The 15,328-nt window shown below is 40.4% G+C and overlaps 1 protein-coding gene across 1 annotated transcript in view; it reads left to right on the forward strand.

Annotated features, from left to right (window-relative positions):
• The first annotated feature begins 8,285 nt into the window (after nucleotides 1-8,285).
• LOC308495748 (uncharacterized protein) overlaps nucleotides 8,286-15,328 on the forward strand; it is a 43,702-nt gene continuing 36,659 nt past the window's right edge. The window contains exons 1-3 of the mRNA XM_081080725.1: nucleotides 8,286-8,656; nucleotides 12,093-12,207; nucleotides 12,369-12,542. Coding sequence (XP_080936851.1) covers nucleotides 8,406-8,656; nucleotides 12,093-12,207; nucleotides 12,369-12,542 — 540 coding nt within the window. The 5' untranslated portion in view covers nucleotides 8,286-8,405. The remainder of the gene's footprint in view (nucleotides 8,657-12,092; nucleotides 12,208-12,368; nucleotides 12,543-15,328) is intronic.

Here is a 15,328-nt window from a genome sequence, read left to right on the forward strand (position 1 = left end):
GGAATGGAGGTGCTTTATCAGCTGGTGATTTTTAGAGTTAACCACATATTCAAGTGAGAATTCTGTTCAGTGCACCTGTGTCATCCACATGAGTAGACCAGAACTTGGCAGAATCTGAAAGTAAAAAACAGAGGTATATCAAACCAGTCAAAGCTTCTTATAATTCACCTATTAAACATCATAATGCATTTCAAAGAAGACATCTAGGACAAAGTTAAATTAGAGTTGTATACCAGGACAACAGTAGAATACTAGTTCTGGCTGAAGGCAACAGAGTTACCTATTGCATAGGAAATTTATTAATGACCTATACCATCCAAAATAGGCATCATTTGTCAACACGAATGGAGAACCAAAGATTTATCTGCGGAATACATGAAGAAGGAACTTGATGAACAAATAAAAAACAAATATTTGGTGCTTAAGCTGAGGTTGATTGAAAAGCGTGACTGTATGAACTTTTCCTCTTGGCTGTCTGGCATGAGCCAGATTTTACAAGCAGTTCTTTGAAGAACTACTTTGAAAACCAATCTAGTGCTTTACAGTAGTATTGAAGTAGTTTGTGAGTGCGTCTTCTATTCATTTTTGCTGCAATCTCTTCAAAACCATTTGTGAATCTTTAATCAAAGCATTCAATGAAGGGAACACCTTGGAAACTGAAAGTTTTGAAGCCTTTAGCAAATTGGAATTATTAAAAACAGAGTGTGTAAATAGGAAGCTATTGAATTTGTCACTACCAAAGCGAGGAAGGATGTGAATTAAACACAGACAGCTCGGTGTATCTGGTTTAAGTTTGAAATGTTATAACTGTGTTTTGTAATTTCCTCCCTTTTGAGAAGAATTTTTTGATGAGCTTCCTGGGGATGAATTTGCATTTGTATTGAATGGAATGAAATAGAAAAGGCCTGTTATTTTGCAACATCTCCATTTGGTTTGGCAAAACATTCAAGATAATCAGAAATGGAAACAACTTATTTGCTGAGTTTTATGGCATAAAATATTTACCTAAGAATGGCAGTGTCAATGAAATAATGAAGACAATGCTGACGAAAATATTTGGACTAAAATATTTAAACATTTTCACATATAAAAGCATAAATCATAAGCTCCACATAGTAGAATTTCCTTGAGCTTTCCAGGAATCTCACCATAGGTAGAAACAACATTTTTTTTCAATAAAATATGGGCTACAGAGAAGTGTCGATTAAAGGCATCAACACATTCAAATTCATTAATGATAAAATGCAAACTTGAAGAATATTGCCATTTTATAAACCGACTAAAAATAACAAGTTGGAGCACCAGAAAGGGAGGAGAAATATTTGAAGAAATAAAGGTTAAAATATTTTCAAGTATGATGGAAAGTATCAAACAGGTTCAACAGCTCAAAGAGAACCTTAGAGGCCTGAATAGAAAACACATCATACACAACCACATCATCGTCAAATTCCTGAAAACCAATGATGAAGAAAAAATATCTCAAAAAGTAGCGAGAGAAATAAAAAAGGCAGATTTTATTGAGAAGAACTATGTAACAGGGAAGGCTGACTTCTAATCCAATCATTACATCAAGAAGACAATGGAATGACATTTTCAAAGTACTGAAAGAAAATAACCATGCCAACATAGAATTCTATGCCCAGTTAAAGAATTCTTTAGTATTCAATAATGTTGTAAAGATTTTGTTGGGTATCCGATGGACATGCGTCCTATTTGGGAGACCACCCCAGGGATTCTGTGGATACCTGATCATGGCATTGTACACCAGAAGCTAAACATTAATGAATGCCAACTATAATTTTATATATATAATGTGATGGTTCAGTGTGAGGTCGGAGGGATAGATGGGGGAAGGGGGGTTCACAGTGTGAGGGATATAAATGATGAACGTCTAAGTATTACCTTGTCTTGTACACCTGAAACTAATGAATAAAAAAAAAAGAATTCTTTAAAAAGAAAGAGGAAATAAAGACATTGTTTGATCCCTAGTCAAAGAAGAAATCACAAGGGAAATAGGAACTTATTTTGAAATGAATGGTAATGAACACACATCGTATGAAAATTTCTCGGTATAGTTAAAACTGCATTTAAAACAAAATGTGTAACATTAAAGGCTTTCAGAGAAAAGAATAAATGTTTAAATCCATGGCTTGAACTACCACATTAAAAAGCTTGAAAATAGAAAGAAAATTAAAGTAAAAGTAGAAAACAAGAAACAATAAAGAAAAGAAATCAATGAATTAGTGAATGGAGAAATCATAAAGAAAATTCAGAAAGCCAAAATTTGGTTCTTGGAAAAATATGATATCATCAGTAATCCCTTGATCAAGACATAAAAGGATGTAATACTCATGGTCAATATCAAGAATTGCACAGGAGACATCACTGGGAGCTTTAAAATGATGCTAAGAAAATAATTAATGGCCACTTATGAATATGGGTAAATTCCTTTAAGATAAGACATACCTAAACTGACCCAGTAAGAAACACGACATCTGAATGGTCTTACATTTGTTAAAGGAAATGAATTTGAAATGCAAAGCCTTCCCAGAAAAACTGAAGGCCCCAATGATTTCACTGGTGAATTCTGCAAATATTTAAGGGAAAAATAAAGAAATGATTTTAATTATACATCATAAATTTCAAAAAATAGAAGAGGAGGATTATTGACCAGCTCATTTCCTGAAGGCAACATAACCCTGATATCAAAACTTGAGAAAGATGGTACAAGTAAATGGAAGTACAGACCCATATCTCTCATCATCACAGGAACAAATATTGACAAAGTAGTCACAAAACAGAGCAATATTGAAAATCATCATATGACATGATCAAATGTGAGTCATCCTAGGAATGCAATGTTGGTGTCATATTTTTTTTAAATTTATTTATTGGGGTGAAAATTGTTAATGAAATTACATAATTTCAGGTGTACAATTCTGTATTACATCATCTATAAATCCCATTGTGTGTTCACCACCCAGAGTCAGTTCTCCTTCCATCACCATATATTTGATCCCCCTTACCCTCATCTCCCTCCCCCCACACCCCTTACCCTCTGGTAACCACTAAACTATTGTCTGTGTCTATGAATTTTTGTTTCTCATTTGTTTGTCTTGTTCTTTTGTTGTTTTTGGTTTATATACCACATATCAGTGAAATAATAGGGTTCTCTGCTTTTTCTGTATGACGTATTTTGCTTAGCATTATACACTCAAGATCCATCCATGTTGTCACAAATGTTCCTATATCATTTTTCCTTAACGCCGAATAGTATTCCATTGTGTATATATACCACAACTTCTTTATCCATTCATCTATCGAAGGACATTTTGGTTGTTTCCATGTCTTGGCCACCGTAAACTAAGCTGCAATGAACATTGGAGCACACGTGTCTTTATGTATAAATGATTTCAAATTCTTTGGGTACATACCCAGGAGAGGGATTGCTGTGTCATATGGTAATTCTATTTGTAATTTTTTGAGGAACCTCCACACTGCCTTCCATAGCGGCTGCACCAGTCTGGATTCCCATGTTGGTGTCATATTAAGAAGTCATTCAACATAAAGAGAATTAGATTAAAGTAAGAAATGACATGATAATCTTAAAAGATGGATGGAAATTGTATGATAAAATTCAGTATCTATTCGTGATAAAGCATCTCAGCTTACTCAGAGTAGAGAGAATCTTTCGCAACCTGATAGAAACCGCTATGAAATACCTCCAGGTAATTATTATACTTGATGTTTCCCATAGAGATGGGAACAAGGCAGTGATCCTGCACTTAGTATGTTTTCCCACGTTTTTCTGGATGTTTTAAACCAATATAATAAGACAAGTAAGAAATAAAGATTATATCAGAAGAAATAAAATGGCTTTTATGTGCCCTTCCCATAGTTGTATAGATATACTACTAAAATCTGCAAGAATAAATGAACATAGTCAAGTTACACTATATAAGGTAAGTTTACAAAATCAATTGTATTTTTATGTACTAGAATAACATGGGAAAGGAACTTAAAATTAGTATTATTCAAAATGCCATAAAAATAAACAATACTTGGAAGTAAATATGCCTACATCTATAAGATGTTCTTGAGACAAATTAAGGACATAAGTCAATACACACATAGACTATTTTCACAGATGGAAGAATCCATATTGCTAAAATGGCTATTTTCCAACTTGATCTGTAGATTCACCATAAACTAGTCATGATCCCAGAAGGCATTCTCTCTCTCTGTCTCTCTCTTTTTTTTTTTTTTTTGGATAAATTGACAGGTGATTCTAAAATGAATATTTAAATCTAAAGAAACTAGAATAGCAAAAACAATTTGGAAAAGAAGAAAAATGTTGGACAACTCACACAACCTAATTTCAAGAATTACTGTACAGCTTTAATAATCAAGGCAGTGTGGTATTGGCTTTAGTACAGATAATAAGATCAATGATTAGAAAAAAACCACACATAAATTGTCAACTGATTCTTTGACAGAGGTACCAAGTTAATCCAAATTAATTAGGGAAAGGATAGTCTTTTTACTAATGATGCTGGAAAAACCAGAAAACTATTATGGAAATAAATGAATCTCTTTGCATACTTCCTGACAAACACAAGTTTATGGATCAAATGTAAAATCAAAACTACCGTGTTTCACCCAAAATTAGACCTAGCCGGACAATCAGCTCGATCGCATGTTTCAGAGCAAAAAATAATATAAGACTGGGTATTATATTATATCACATTATATTATATAAGACCCGGTCTTGTATTACAGTAAAATAAGACCGGGTCTTATATTAATTTTTGCTCCAAGAGATGCATTGCAACTGATTGTCCAGCTAGGTCTTATTTTCAGGGAAAGACGGTGTCTGTTTTGAGAACAACACAGGGATGAATTTTTTTGTCATCTTGGAATAGGCAACATTTTCTTAGAGAAGACACAGAGAGCTCTAACCAAAAATGGAGAACGAAGGGGAAGAGGAGCAGAAGATGGAGAAGGAGGAGAAAGAGAAGAAAAATGGGATTTCAAAACTTTAAAAACTTTAGTTCATCAAAATACACCTCTAAAAGAATGCATAGCAAAGCCCCAGATTGAAAGAAAATGTAAGTTGAACTTTTACATAATAATGCATATTGGAAATATAATGAAAATAATACTCTATGCAAGCATAACATAAAAATCTGAAAAATACTCTTCATCTAGAATAAAATATTGTGTCATGTAGAATCGTAACTTGCTAAATTTCAAAGATCGAAAATTTCTGCACTTGGAAACAGCTACGTCCACTACTTAGGAGGTGCATAATGTATAGAAGCACTGCGAAAAACTTGCACTCAGCGCTTGTGACAAAAAGGCCAAAATACTCTCCAGAGCATCAGAAATAGTCTTTCTCTGCTGGAATCCATTTCTGAAAACTCAGAAAAACGCAACAGCTAAAATTGGACTCTTTCCTCTGAAATGGTAGATTAGAATAATAGTAGATACTTTTTCCACTAGCTGCCAAACTTACGTAGTGATTACGGAGAAGTGATTATTAGTTCATAGCATTTTAGGTTCAAATGTATATGCAACTTAAAAGCACAAAAACCTAATAGTAGCCTTAACGTGTTATAATGTAAGGGTTTCATCCCAAGAAAGTTGTCAGAGCTATTACTGGTTTTACCTCGATTACTTCGATTTTTACCTCGATTTTTAGCTATAATCTTCCATGATTTATTTCTAATGATTTACATATTTAATTTGTTTCACTTAACGTAAGGATGTTTCTCAGAATGCCTAATCATGTCTAAGTTTAATAATTGTATTATGTCTGTATGATCTGTGCTTCTGGGTGTTGGTAAATTCATTTTTATATTTCCCACTCAGTTTTATAATGACAAAAAATGATTAAATACTCAAATATTGGCAAAATAATTGTACAGACAAGTGTGTTGACACTGCCAAAAATGAACAGTCAGTAGTGTGGTTAGTTATGAATCGATTAACTTAATGCAAACTCACCTTTGGAAAGACAACTGAAGGATTTAAGTGACAAATTTAAGGTGGGTTTTTAAAAAGGTGTTTGAAAATCAAACCGGCTATAATAATACTGGTCCAGTTGTCACAAATTGACAAGTGAATATAATACCAACTAAAGAAAGGATTGGAAATGTGGATCTTTTCTAGCCATTCTAGACTGAATAAATTGGTGAAATCCTGAGGCAAAACAGCAAATTTCCTTTCTTTCTTAACATATATACTGAAAAGAGAAAGAGATTTCTAGTTTCACAGGCCTTATTCAAAAAGCAGATAAGTACAAAGTATACTCCAATTTTTAAAGAAGATTTTTGGGTCTAAGGTGATAGATATTGAGGTTGAAAATAAAACGTTTCAAAATACAAGAGTTTCCCTCACAAAGTGATAAGCCCCCAATGTACTACCCCTGTGGCAGTGTTCATAGCTGTTACAGTACCACTGACTATTCCCTATGCTGTACTCCACATCCTGTGGCTATATATGTGTTAAATTGTGGTTGACATTCAGTATTGTTCAGCCTCGGGTGTACACTGCAGGGGTCGGGCGTCTACACCGTCCGTGGGGCGGTCTGTCTGATGGGACGGGTGCCCGTCTGACGCTTGCAGGGTTTTCACGGCATTGTTGATTACATTCCCCAAAGTGTCTTTCCTATGTATCCCCGTGGCAGTGTTGTGGCTACTGATTTGCACTTTCTGGTCCCCTCGGCTTCTCCCCCACCCCCACCCCCCAGCATCTGGCAACCCTCGGTTTTTCCTCTATATCTCTGAGACTGTTTCTGTTTAGTGTGCTCATTTAGGTTGCCCACTCTAATGATCATTTGAAAACGGAAGTGGCGGGGGATTTCATTGGTTTGTCACGGTGAAGGCCGCTGGGGAAAGTGCAGTTGGCGGCGGGCAGGCCGTCCCGCGGGTCCTCGGCCGAGGCACAGGGGGCCCTGTCGCGTCTCCCGAGGAAGGCCGCGCCCAGGCTTCGCAGAGAGGTCCCTGCCCGCGGCCCCCCCGCGGCCCCGCCTCACGTGTGTGCCCTCTTCTTGGCCCGCAGAGCCCCCCGGCGCGGACCCGGACACGCTGCGAGCCGGCGCGGGGGCTTCACCGGCTGCCTCTCCGCCGTGCGCTTCGGCCCCGCCACCCCGCTGCAGGCGGCGCTGCTCCCCGGCCGCCCGGGCCCAGTCGCCGTCCGCGGACAGGTGGCCGCGTCCCGCTGTGCCCGGGGGCGGGGCCCGGAGCCCCGGCGCGCGCGCGACCCGGCCGCCCGCAGGTGGCGCAGGTGCGTGGCCCTCCGCCCGCGGCCTGCCAGCCGCTCTGCGTCCCGAGGCTCCCCGAAGTCCTCTGTGGGTCCGCCTTCCCCTTCTCTGCCCTTTCCAGTCTCAGTGCCTCGGCTCTCGTTCATTTCTATGGCTGCGATTGTCTGCTTTCAACTGTTTGTGGATTTTCAAAAGTCCGCCTTTCCACCCCCCTGTCGTTCTGCCTTTTTCTACTGTAGGTCGTTCTGGACCGACAGATGGGGGCGAGCCCTGGGTCAGAGCGGACGGACATGGCTCCGCGGTCATTGGAGGTAACAGGCCCGCGAAGGGCACCCTCGGAGGTGCTGTCGCTGTCAGCGGGATCCCCACGGGAGAACCGCGCCACGGAGGCCTCAGAGGCAGGCCACACCCCTGTGACGTGTGGTGCACAGGTGGCCCCCGTGCGGCACGGCTGCCAGGGCCCTAAAACTGCCGTGTTATGCGAAACAAGAGCTCCTACAAAAGGGGTTAGGCTCCAAAAATCAAAAACACAAAGTATCATATTTTTATAATTCAGTGAAATATCTTGATTAAAGCAATTTTCACCCAAAAAAAAAATACAAGAGTTTTCTCTGGGAAATCAAGCTTTTAAATGCTTTTGTGTTTTATAAATCGAAATTAATACATTTCAGTTTTAGGGTACATAAAGGTACTTTTTCTTCTCTCATTTATGGTTTTTGCTTCCCCCAAGTTCTCTGCCTGTTACATACCTGTTTTCTTAATTCAGGAAATGAAATTTCCTATTTCATTTTGCTCAGACGACCCAGCAGAAGCCTGGGCCAGCGCCCACCGAGGTCCGAATGGAACTCAGCGCTGCCCACAGGCCACCTCTGAAGCTTGAGGCGCCTGGGCCTTGCACGTGGGCTCCGGGTGCCCTTGACCTTGGCCACGGGGCTCTGTGCGCACGCGCAGCCCTGGCCTCTGCCCCGTGCACCGTTGCTTGGCGACGGCCGTTCTGGGCGGAGAGATTCCAAACCGCCTTGCTGTCCTGCGGGGATACTGTGGCGACTGGAGTTGGCTGCTCTAGAGGCTACTGTTGGCTGGGCGCGGAGAAAACAGGCGTGAGAAGTGCGGAGGAGGTTCTGAAGCCCGTGGCTTGGCCATGAGGAGGTTCATTGGCTTAGGGATTCTGAAGGTCAGGTCCGGCTTGGGTTTCCGAAGGAGACCCCAGAGCGATGGTGGTGGCTGGCAGCCTGAGACCGGAGGTGGGGTCACCTCGGAGTCCGGGTACTGCATCCGAGACAAAGATCTCCAAAAAATCCACAGAGCTGCCTCCAGGGGCGACGTGGCCGGAGTGCAGAAGCTGCTCTCGCTCCATCCAGAGAGACTGAACGACAGAGACCGGCAGAAGAGGTGAGCGGGCCTGGGGGGCAGCTGGGCACGGGCCGGAGGCGGCGGGGGCCTGGGAGAGGGGCCCACCTGCCGGCTCCCCCGGGAGGAGCGCAGCCTGGGCGGGGCCCTTACCTGGGGGCCAGGGCCCAGGCCCACGTGGTGAGCACCAGGACAAACTCTCAAGGTCCCGTCACTCATAATTCCCCTTATAAAGCACTTTACTGACAATGTTAAACCAATTTAACTAAATATCAGTAATAGAAATGAAAAGAAGTATATGCAGCATTTTACTTTTGATGTGCACAGTTTTAGACCACATTGTTAAACACTATAGAAAAGTCCGTAATGAGAAAACTAATTCCCATAATAGAGCGACTTGTGGGCTAAAAGTTCTTCAGCTAAAACCCAGTATCCGTTTTACATCAGTGTCCACCCATGTATGTATGGTGTTTATTGAGGGGCCTTAGAAGGGAAGCTTCCAGTGGAAGATGGCTGTGGTCTTGGCTAGGAAGACTCGTTTTCTCACCGTGTGTGCTCTTCCTCTAGTTATCAGTTTTCCATAAGCCAACTAAACTCTCAGGGTTTTAAAAGTTTTGGGTTGCACATGCTCTTTGATTGTAGTGATAAAATTAAGAATCATTCTGTATAGTAGACGAAGATTTGCCCTTCTAGGTGTCAACGGGTGCTGTATTGCCACAATTTCTTTACTAAGAGCTGAAAAGAGAGATAAATGATTGGAATATAGCAGAAAATGCCCAAACACCCTAATATATGCAGGATGTTAGAGCTTCATAGTGATGACATTTAGGGTTAGTAGAAAATATGAATTACTCATGAATGATGGAAAAATACCTGTTAAGTATTTGGAGAAAATTCGTTAGATTTTCATATCACAAAAATAAGATCCAGATGTACTGTAGATTAAAAACTATAAATATACGAAATGAGGAAAGTACCAGAAGAAAACAGAAATTCCTATTTATACATTTTTTTATGTTGGCGAAGACTTCAAAAAAACCAAGAGTTCAGAAGGTTGGTTGAGCAATATAAGAAATCAATAGTCTCTGTATATCAGATAATAATACTAACAAAGCAAAAGAAAAGGTACTTGTAAATTATGTACAGCATACACATATCAGGGAAAAGTGTATCTTTGTTTTATAGAGAAGTGTCTGAAATCAACAGAAAAAAAGCAGTCGAATTTTGAATTTGACCAAGTTCTTTCTGTGTATCTATAAGTGACCAATACTTAGTGTCCTAGGTAAAAAAAAAAAAAAGGAATTAAAGTTGCAAAAGAAATGAAAACTTCTTTTCCATCCTCAAAGGTTGAGAAGATGAGGAACCATGGTACTTGTACAGCTGCTTCAAATTTAAGTTGCTTCTGACTTTTCAAAGAGGCAGTTTGGTGATAAGTACCACATTTAAAAATGTGTATTCCCTTTACCCATCAATTTCAAGCACTAAAATATCTTTATGAAATAATTAGATAAATCACATACAATTTGCTTTTCTCAGCACTGCTTACAATATCAATGTCTTGTGAAAAATTCACATCAACGGATTTCGTAAATAAATTGCAGTGCGTCTGTAGGGTGGAATTACCTGAGACCATTGAAGGTGGTATGGATAATACATACATGTTTACATGCAAAGATGTACTTTGGTAGATTGGAAAAGGAGAAAGCATTCCTTTGATTATATAGACACACACAGACTATGATGTTATTTTAGCCAAAAATATGTGCAAACTTGATATCTGAGTGTTTGTACTGTGACATTTTCTTTTTTAAAAAATCTGATCTCTACACTGAACATATACAGGAATTCTAGTAACAGCTTGTTATTAATAAAGTAATCCCAGGTAATATTTCATTATTCCCAGGAATATGCATCTTGTACAGATTAAAACAATTTCTCACTTCTATGTCCAAATTTTTTTTTAAAGATTGGTATTTTCTGGCAACTTTTAGCCTCTTCAAAAGTAAAGGCAGTCTTTTTATCTGTGCTGGTAGAAGTTCACGTATCTATATTTCTGTACACACTTATTTTTTTATTATATAGAGCTTCACTACCTATAATATTAAATGATTTTTGATTCATCATTTTGGTTCTGTCTTTATGGAAATCAAAAATAGCACATATAAGTGATTATTACTATTGCAGAAGTACTGCATTACTATAAACATTTTGTTTAAAAACATTGAACTCTCCAGCTGTAGTTATCCCTTCTTTCAATGCATTTATTCATCAGATATACACTGAATACCTGTTATGGAGCAGACACAGTCTACTTGGGACTCTCAGAATGTATCTCTCAGGCCCTCTTCATCCTTAAAAACTTTATGTTGCCCAGTAGGAGCGAAATGAAAAATTGTAAATGGAAGTATTAGTACCTAATATCCATTGAAGCTTTTCCTCCCTCGTTTCAAACAAAAGGATTTCTCCAGTTAGGACATTGTGAACAGTGACCAAACTTGCTGTTTAGCTAGTGTACAATAGTATTAAATACGAGTATCGATCACTGGAAATCATCCGATTTTCATGTAATCTATGAATCAAAACAGTCAATGAAAGGAGCCATCCCTAGTCACTTGAATGCTGAGTCTCTTTTGGCTTCAGGTTTCTTGAAAATCAAAACAAGAATTTCTTGGTGATGTTAGTCCTCTTTCCCCATGATGCTCTTAAGAATGAACATTTATTTAGATGCCAACTTATGATGAGAACTGCGGAAGGTCTGGTGTGTTTCCATTATTTCACTTCACGTTAGGGTGGTAGGATGCCCGTTCTTGTAAATACCAGTAAGAAATTATTTAAATGCTCCAACTATACTTTCAAGGCATTCTGAATTATACATTGCCTTCCAGAGTCAGAGGTGTTAAAATATGAGAAAAGAAGCATCTTAGAATCACTGAAATACAGTGTGCTTTCTTAATCCTTAAAACACAGCTGCAAAGTAGGTGGAATGATATCATTTTACTTAATTGAAATGTTGTCTTTTAAAGTAGTAGTGATGGTAATGATTCTGATAATATTACCAAACAGTTATTGAGCTGTGTGTTTTGTGCTAGGAACCTAAGTAAACACTTTGCATAGATTCCCATGTAAGCCCACAACAGTGTCCTGTGATGTTAACTACAGTTTTTATCCCCATTTTGTTGATGAGGAAATGGAGGCACACAAAGGCTAAGGGACAGCTAATAAGTGGTCGAGTTAAATTAGGATCAGACCCGAGTTGAGCTGATTCCCCAGGGCATGCTCTCTGTAGTCACATAGGCTGCTCTGTCCTTAGTGTGGCGAGTAACAAGAGCTCGTGAATATTGATTGTACTTTGTGCAGAAGAAAACTCCATGTTGGTTCTGAAGGCATTGGAGTGGCGCGTCATGTTTACAATTGCGTGCAGAGCTGCATGTTTGAGACAGTGCCCTGTAATGTCCTAAATGTCCTCTCACCCTCATAGGACTGCTCTCCATTTGGCCAGCGCCTTTGGCCATGAGGAAGTGGTGACTCTTCTAGCAGAGAAAAAATGCCAGATGAATTTCGGTGACAACAGAAACAAGACAGCTCTAATAAAGGTATGTGGTAGCCAGCTCTGTCAACAGGAGATGGATTTTATTTAACTATTTAGAATAAAAATGAAATAGTTTCAATCAACTATAACTAATTGTGGAAACTTGTGGAATGCTTACTTTGAATTCCCATAATTTACCGTTTATTTAATGACGTATCCTGACAGGCCGTGGAGTGCCAGGAAGAGGAGTGTGCAACAATCCTACTACAGCATGGAGCGGATCCACATGTGAAGGACTTCCGTGACAACACGGCTCTCCACTACGCGGCCATGGGGCACAACACCGCGATAGCTGAACTGCTGCTGCAACACCAGGCAGACATGGAAGCAACCAATGAGGTATAGATCCACAGACTGTATTTACACAATATTTGTAATACATGTGTTTCAGCCACAAGCATTTTATTTCTAGTCGATATATACAGCATGCTGTACACCGGGCCCTGTCGCCATAGAAACAAGTCCAAAGCCAAGACAGGAAGGGGAAGTGGGGTGGCCACAGAAAGAGCCCAGCTCTGTCCTGTAAGAGTCCTGTTACTGCGTGGGAGTCGGTGCCAGGTTCACTCACACCAAGGACTGAAGAACCCGGGGGAGGGAAGTATGTGGGGGTGGCTGCTGCAGGGCAGGGCCTAGGAGATGGGTGTTCCTGGGGGTGGGTGGGAGGAGGAGTGGAGCCTGGGTCCCGCCAGGGAGCTGGGGGTGTGCAGGTAGGGAGGGGAAGCAGCAGGACACTGGCCCTGAGCACCCCAGGCCTTGGGGATTCTGAAGATTAGGGCAGGAAAGCCAGTCACGTTTGGACATCCAGCAAGGGCATCCACCTGCGTTCCTAGCCACTCTGCCAGCCATGGCCCCCCTTGAGGTCTCCACCTCGGAGTGGGGCTCCTGCTCAGCCTTGTGGAGGTGCTGGGCAGGTTTTAGGTGTACAGAGGGAGCAGGTGATGGGGACACGTTCACCCCTTTTTGTTCCTGGACGTACATCACCGCTCGCCACTGCAACCCCAGCAGGAATGCCCTTGGTTGACAGAGGAAGGGTCAATTTTACATTTTTGGAAGCTCAAGCGTTCCCTGAATGCAAACAGTTGGAACTTAATTTTCTAAAATTTTACTTTACGTGATGATACCTCTAAAGTAGCAGTAGAGGGCACAGCTCTCTTTTATGCACTTACGACAAATTACGTGTGAAAACAAAACTTGTTACAGGCAACACTTCCGTTTTTAAGTGTTTTTTCACATCCGAGTTGTTTTCCAATTAATGCAAAACAATGCAGGAAAGCAAAATTTGCCTTTGAAATCGGCTTTACCTTAAAACTCAAACACACAAAAAAGCATTTTACAATATCATAGAAATCTTCCCTCTGTTGACAAATTGTTTGTTTATAAACAAATGATTTATATAAAGCTATTTAGTACTCATTGGCTAAAGCCTAAGAGGGAAAAAGGAAAGGGAAAGGAAATAACCATCAGAAATATGCAGGGCAATTTGGAAATTTGGCTATTGAAGGGAAATAACAAGAAGAGGTTTTCCAAAACCTCATGGACACAGACAGCAGTTCAATATTTGCCAGAGGGTAAAGGGGGGAGGGGAGATAGATGAGGAAAAAGGGGTCAAACATATGGTGGTGGAAGGAGAACTGACTCTGGTGGTGAGCACACAATGCGACATACAGATGCTGTATCATAGAAATGACACTTGTAACCAACGTAATTTTACTAACCAGTGTCACCCCAATAACTTTAATTAATAAAAAGAGGCTTTTTATTTTTGTTTTCCTTCAGTTTATGTGCTTAGTCAAGGTCCTCTTCAGTTTTGGGGGATAATAATCCTTAGTGTGGGAGAGAGAGTTAGTGAGTTTTAAATTCCCCTGAGACCACATCTGGGAAGGCTCCGAATCCACCAGATTGCAGTGAACAGGCGGCAATTAAGTGGGAAAGGAGGGAAGGACAGACAATTAAGTGACATGTCATCTGTTCTGGCAGAAAGAGCCACCTAGGGAAGAGTCTAAACTCTGCTGTGAAATGTAGACTGTCCCATGAGAAGTAAGGGGTTTAGCAATAATGAAATCAAGTTGCATTTTAATTGTTAATCCCGTTTCCACTCCTACCCAGGAAATTAAGTGTGGTTTTCATAAGTGACATGTCTCTTCCACTTTTATTTGGCCTAATCGTCAATGTCAGAGGAAATTGGTGACTTAGGCTAGAGAAGAGACCGAAGGGATCGTCTCCCGGACTAGTTCTCGGCTAGAATTCTGCTGGCGAATCACAGTCACCCTAGGAACTTGGAAACCATTTACAAGCTAGGCTCTTCCTGAAGGTTTTGACTATGGAAAGCTAATAAGGCCTGGACATGTGTTGTTTAGAAATATCTCCCTGAGATTCTGATACAACTCTTGGTTAAGAACTACTAGTGCAATGTATCAATTCGCAGATCTCAAATACTTAAGAAATCTCTAGAAGAGGTGGAGTTTGAGAGGTGATTCTCCTTCAGCTCTCTCCTTCCCAACGCTCTTCGCCTGACTTTTGAACTGTCTGTACCTCTGGGCTCGAGAAGTGGAAGGAAATATCATTGGCGGTACCTGCTGGCTTAAAGAAGAACACGTTTTTCCTTTCAGCCATCAGTCATTCACTGGTGCTCAGAGAATCTTTAGAAACTTACTGATGGGTGGTCTCCTAATGCATAGAATCGGGCCCTTTAAGAATTTTGCATGTTTGTTTGTGCTCAGGTTGTTAGATCAACAAATGCTTACTGCACGCGGGGTTTTCCTGCAGTAATAGGAAATTGTGAACCTACTTTTTTTGCCTGTTGTTCTGTAAATCTCCAGTTTTCTTTTCTTTGTTTTTAATTAAATTTATTGGGATGACAATGGTTATTGTATTTAAATGGGTTTCAAGTGTACATTTCTATAATGCGTCATCTGTATGTCATAGTATGTGCTCACCATCCAGAGTCAGTTCTCCTGCCTTCACTGTATGTTTGACCCCCCCTTACCCTTCTCTACTATCCACCGGGACGTCCCCCCCTTACGTTCTGGTCACCACTGAACTGTTGTCTGTGTCTATCAGTTTTTGTTTCCTTGTCTTGTTCGTCTGTTGCTTTCAGTTTAATATCCCTCGCATGAGTGAAGTCG

This window comes from Rhinolophus hipposideros (genome assembly GCF_964194185.1).
Source record: "Rhinolophus hipposideros genome assembly, contig: HAP1_SCAFFOLD_77, whole genome shotgun sequence".
NCBI classification, from domain to species: Eukaryota; Metazoa; Chordata; class Mammalia; order Chiroptera; family Rhinolophidae; genus Rhinolophus; species Rhinolophus hipposideros.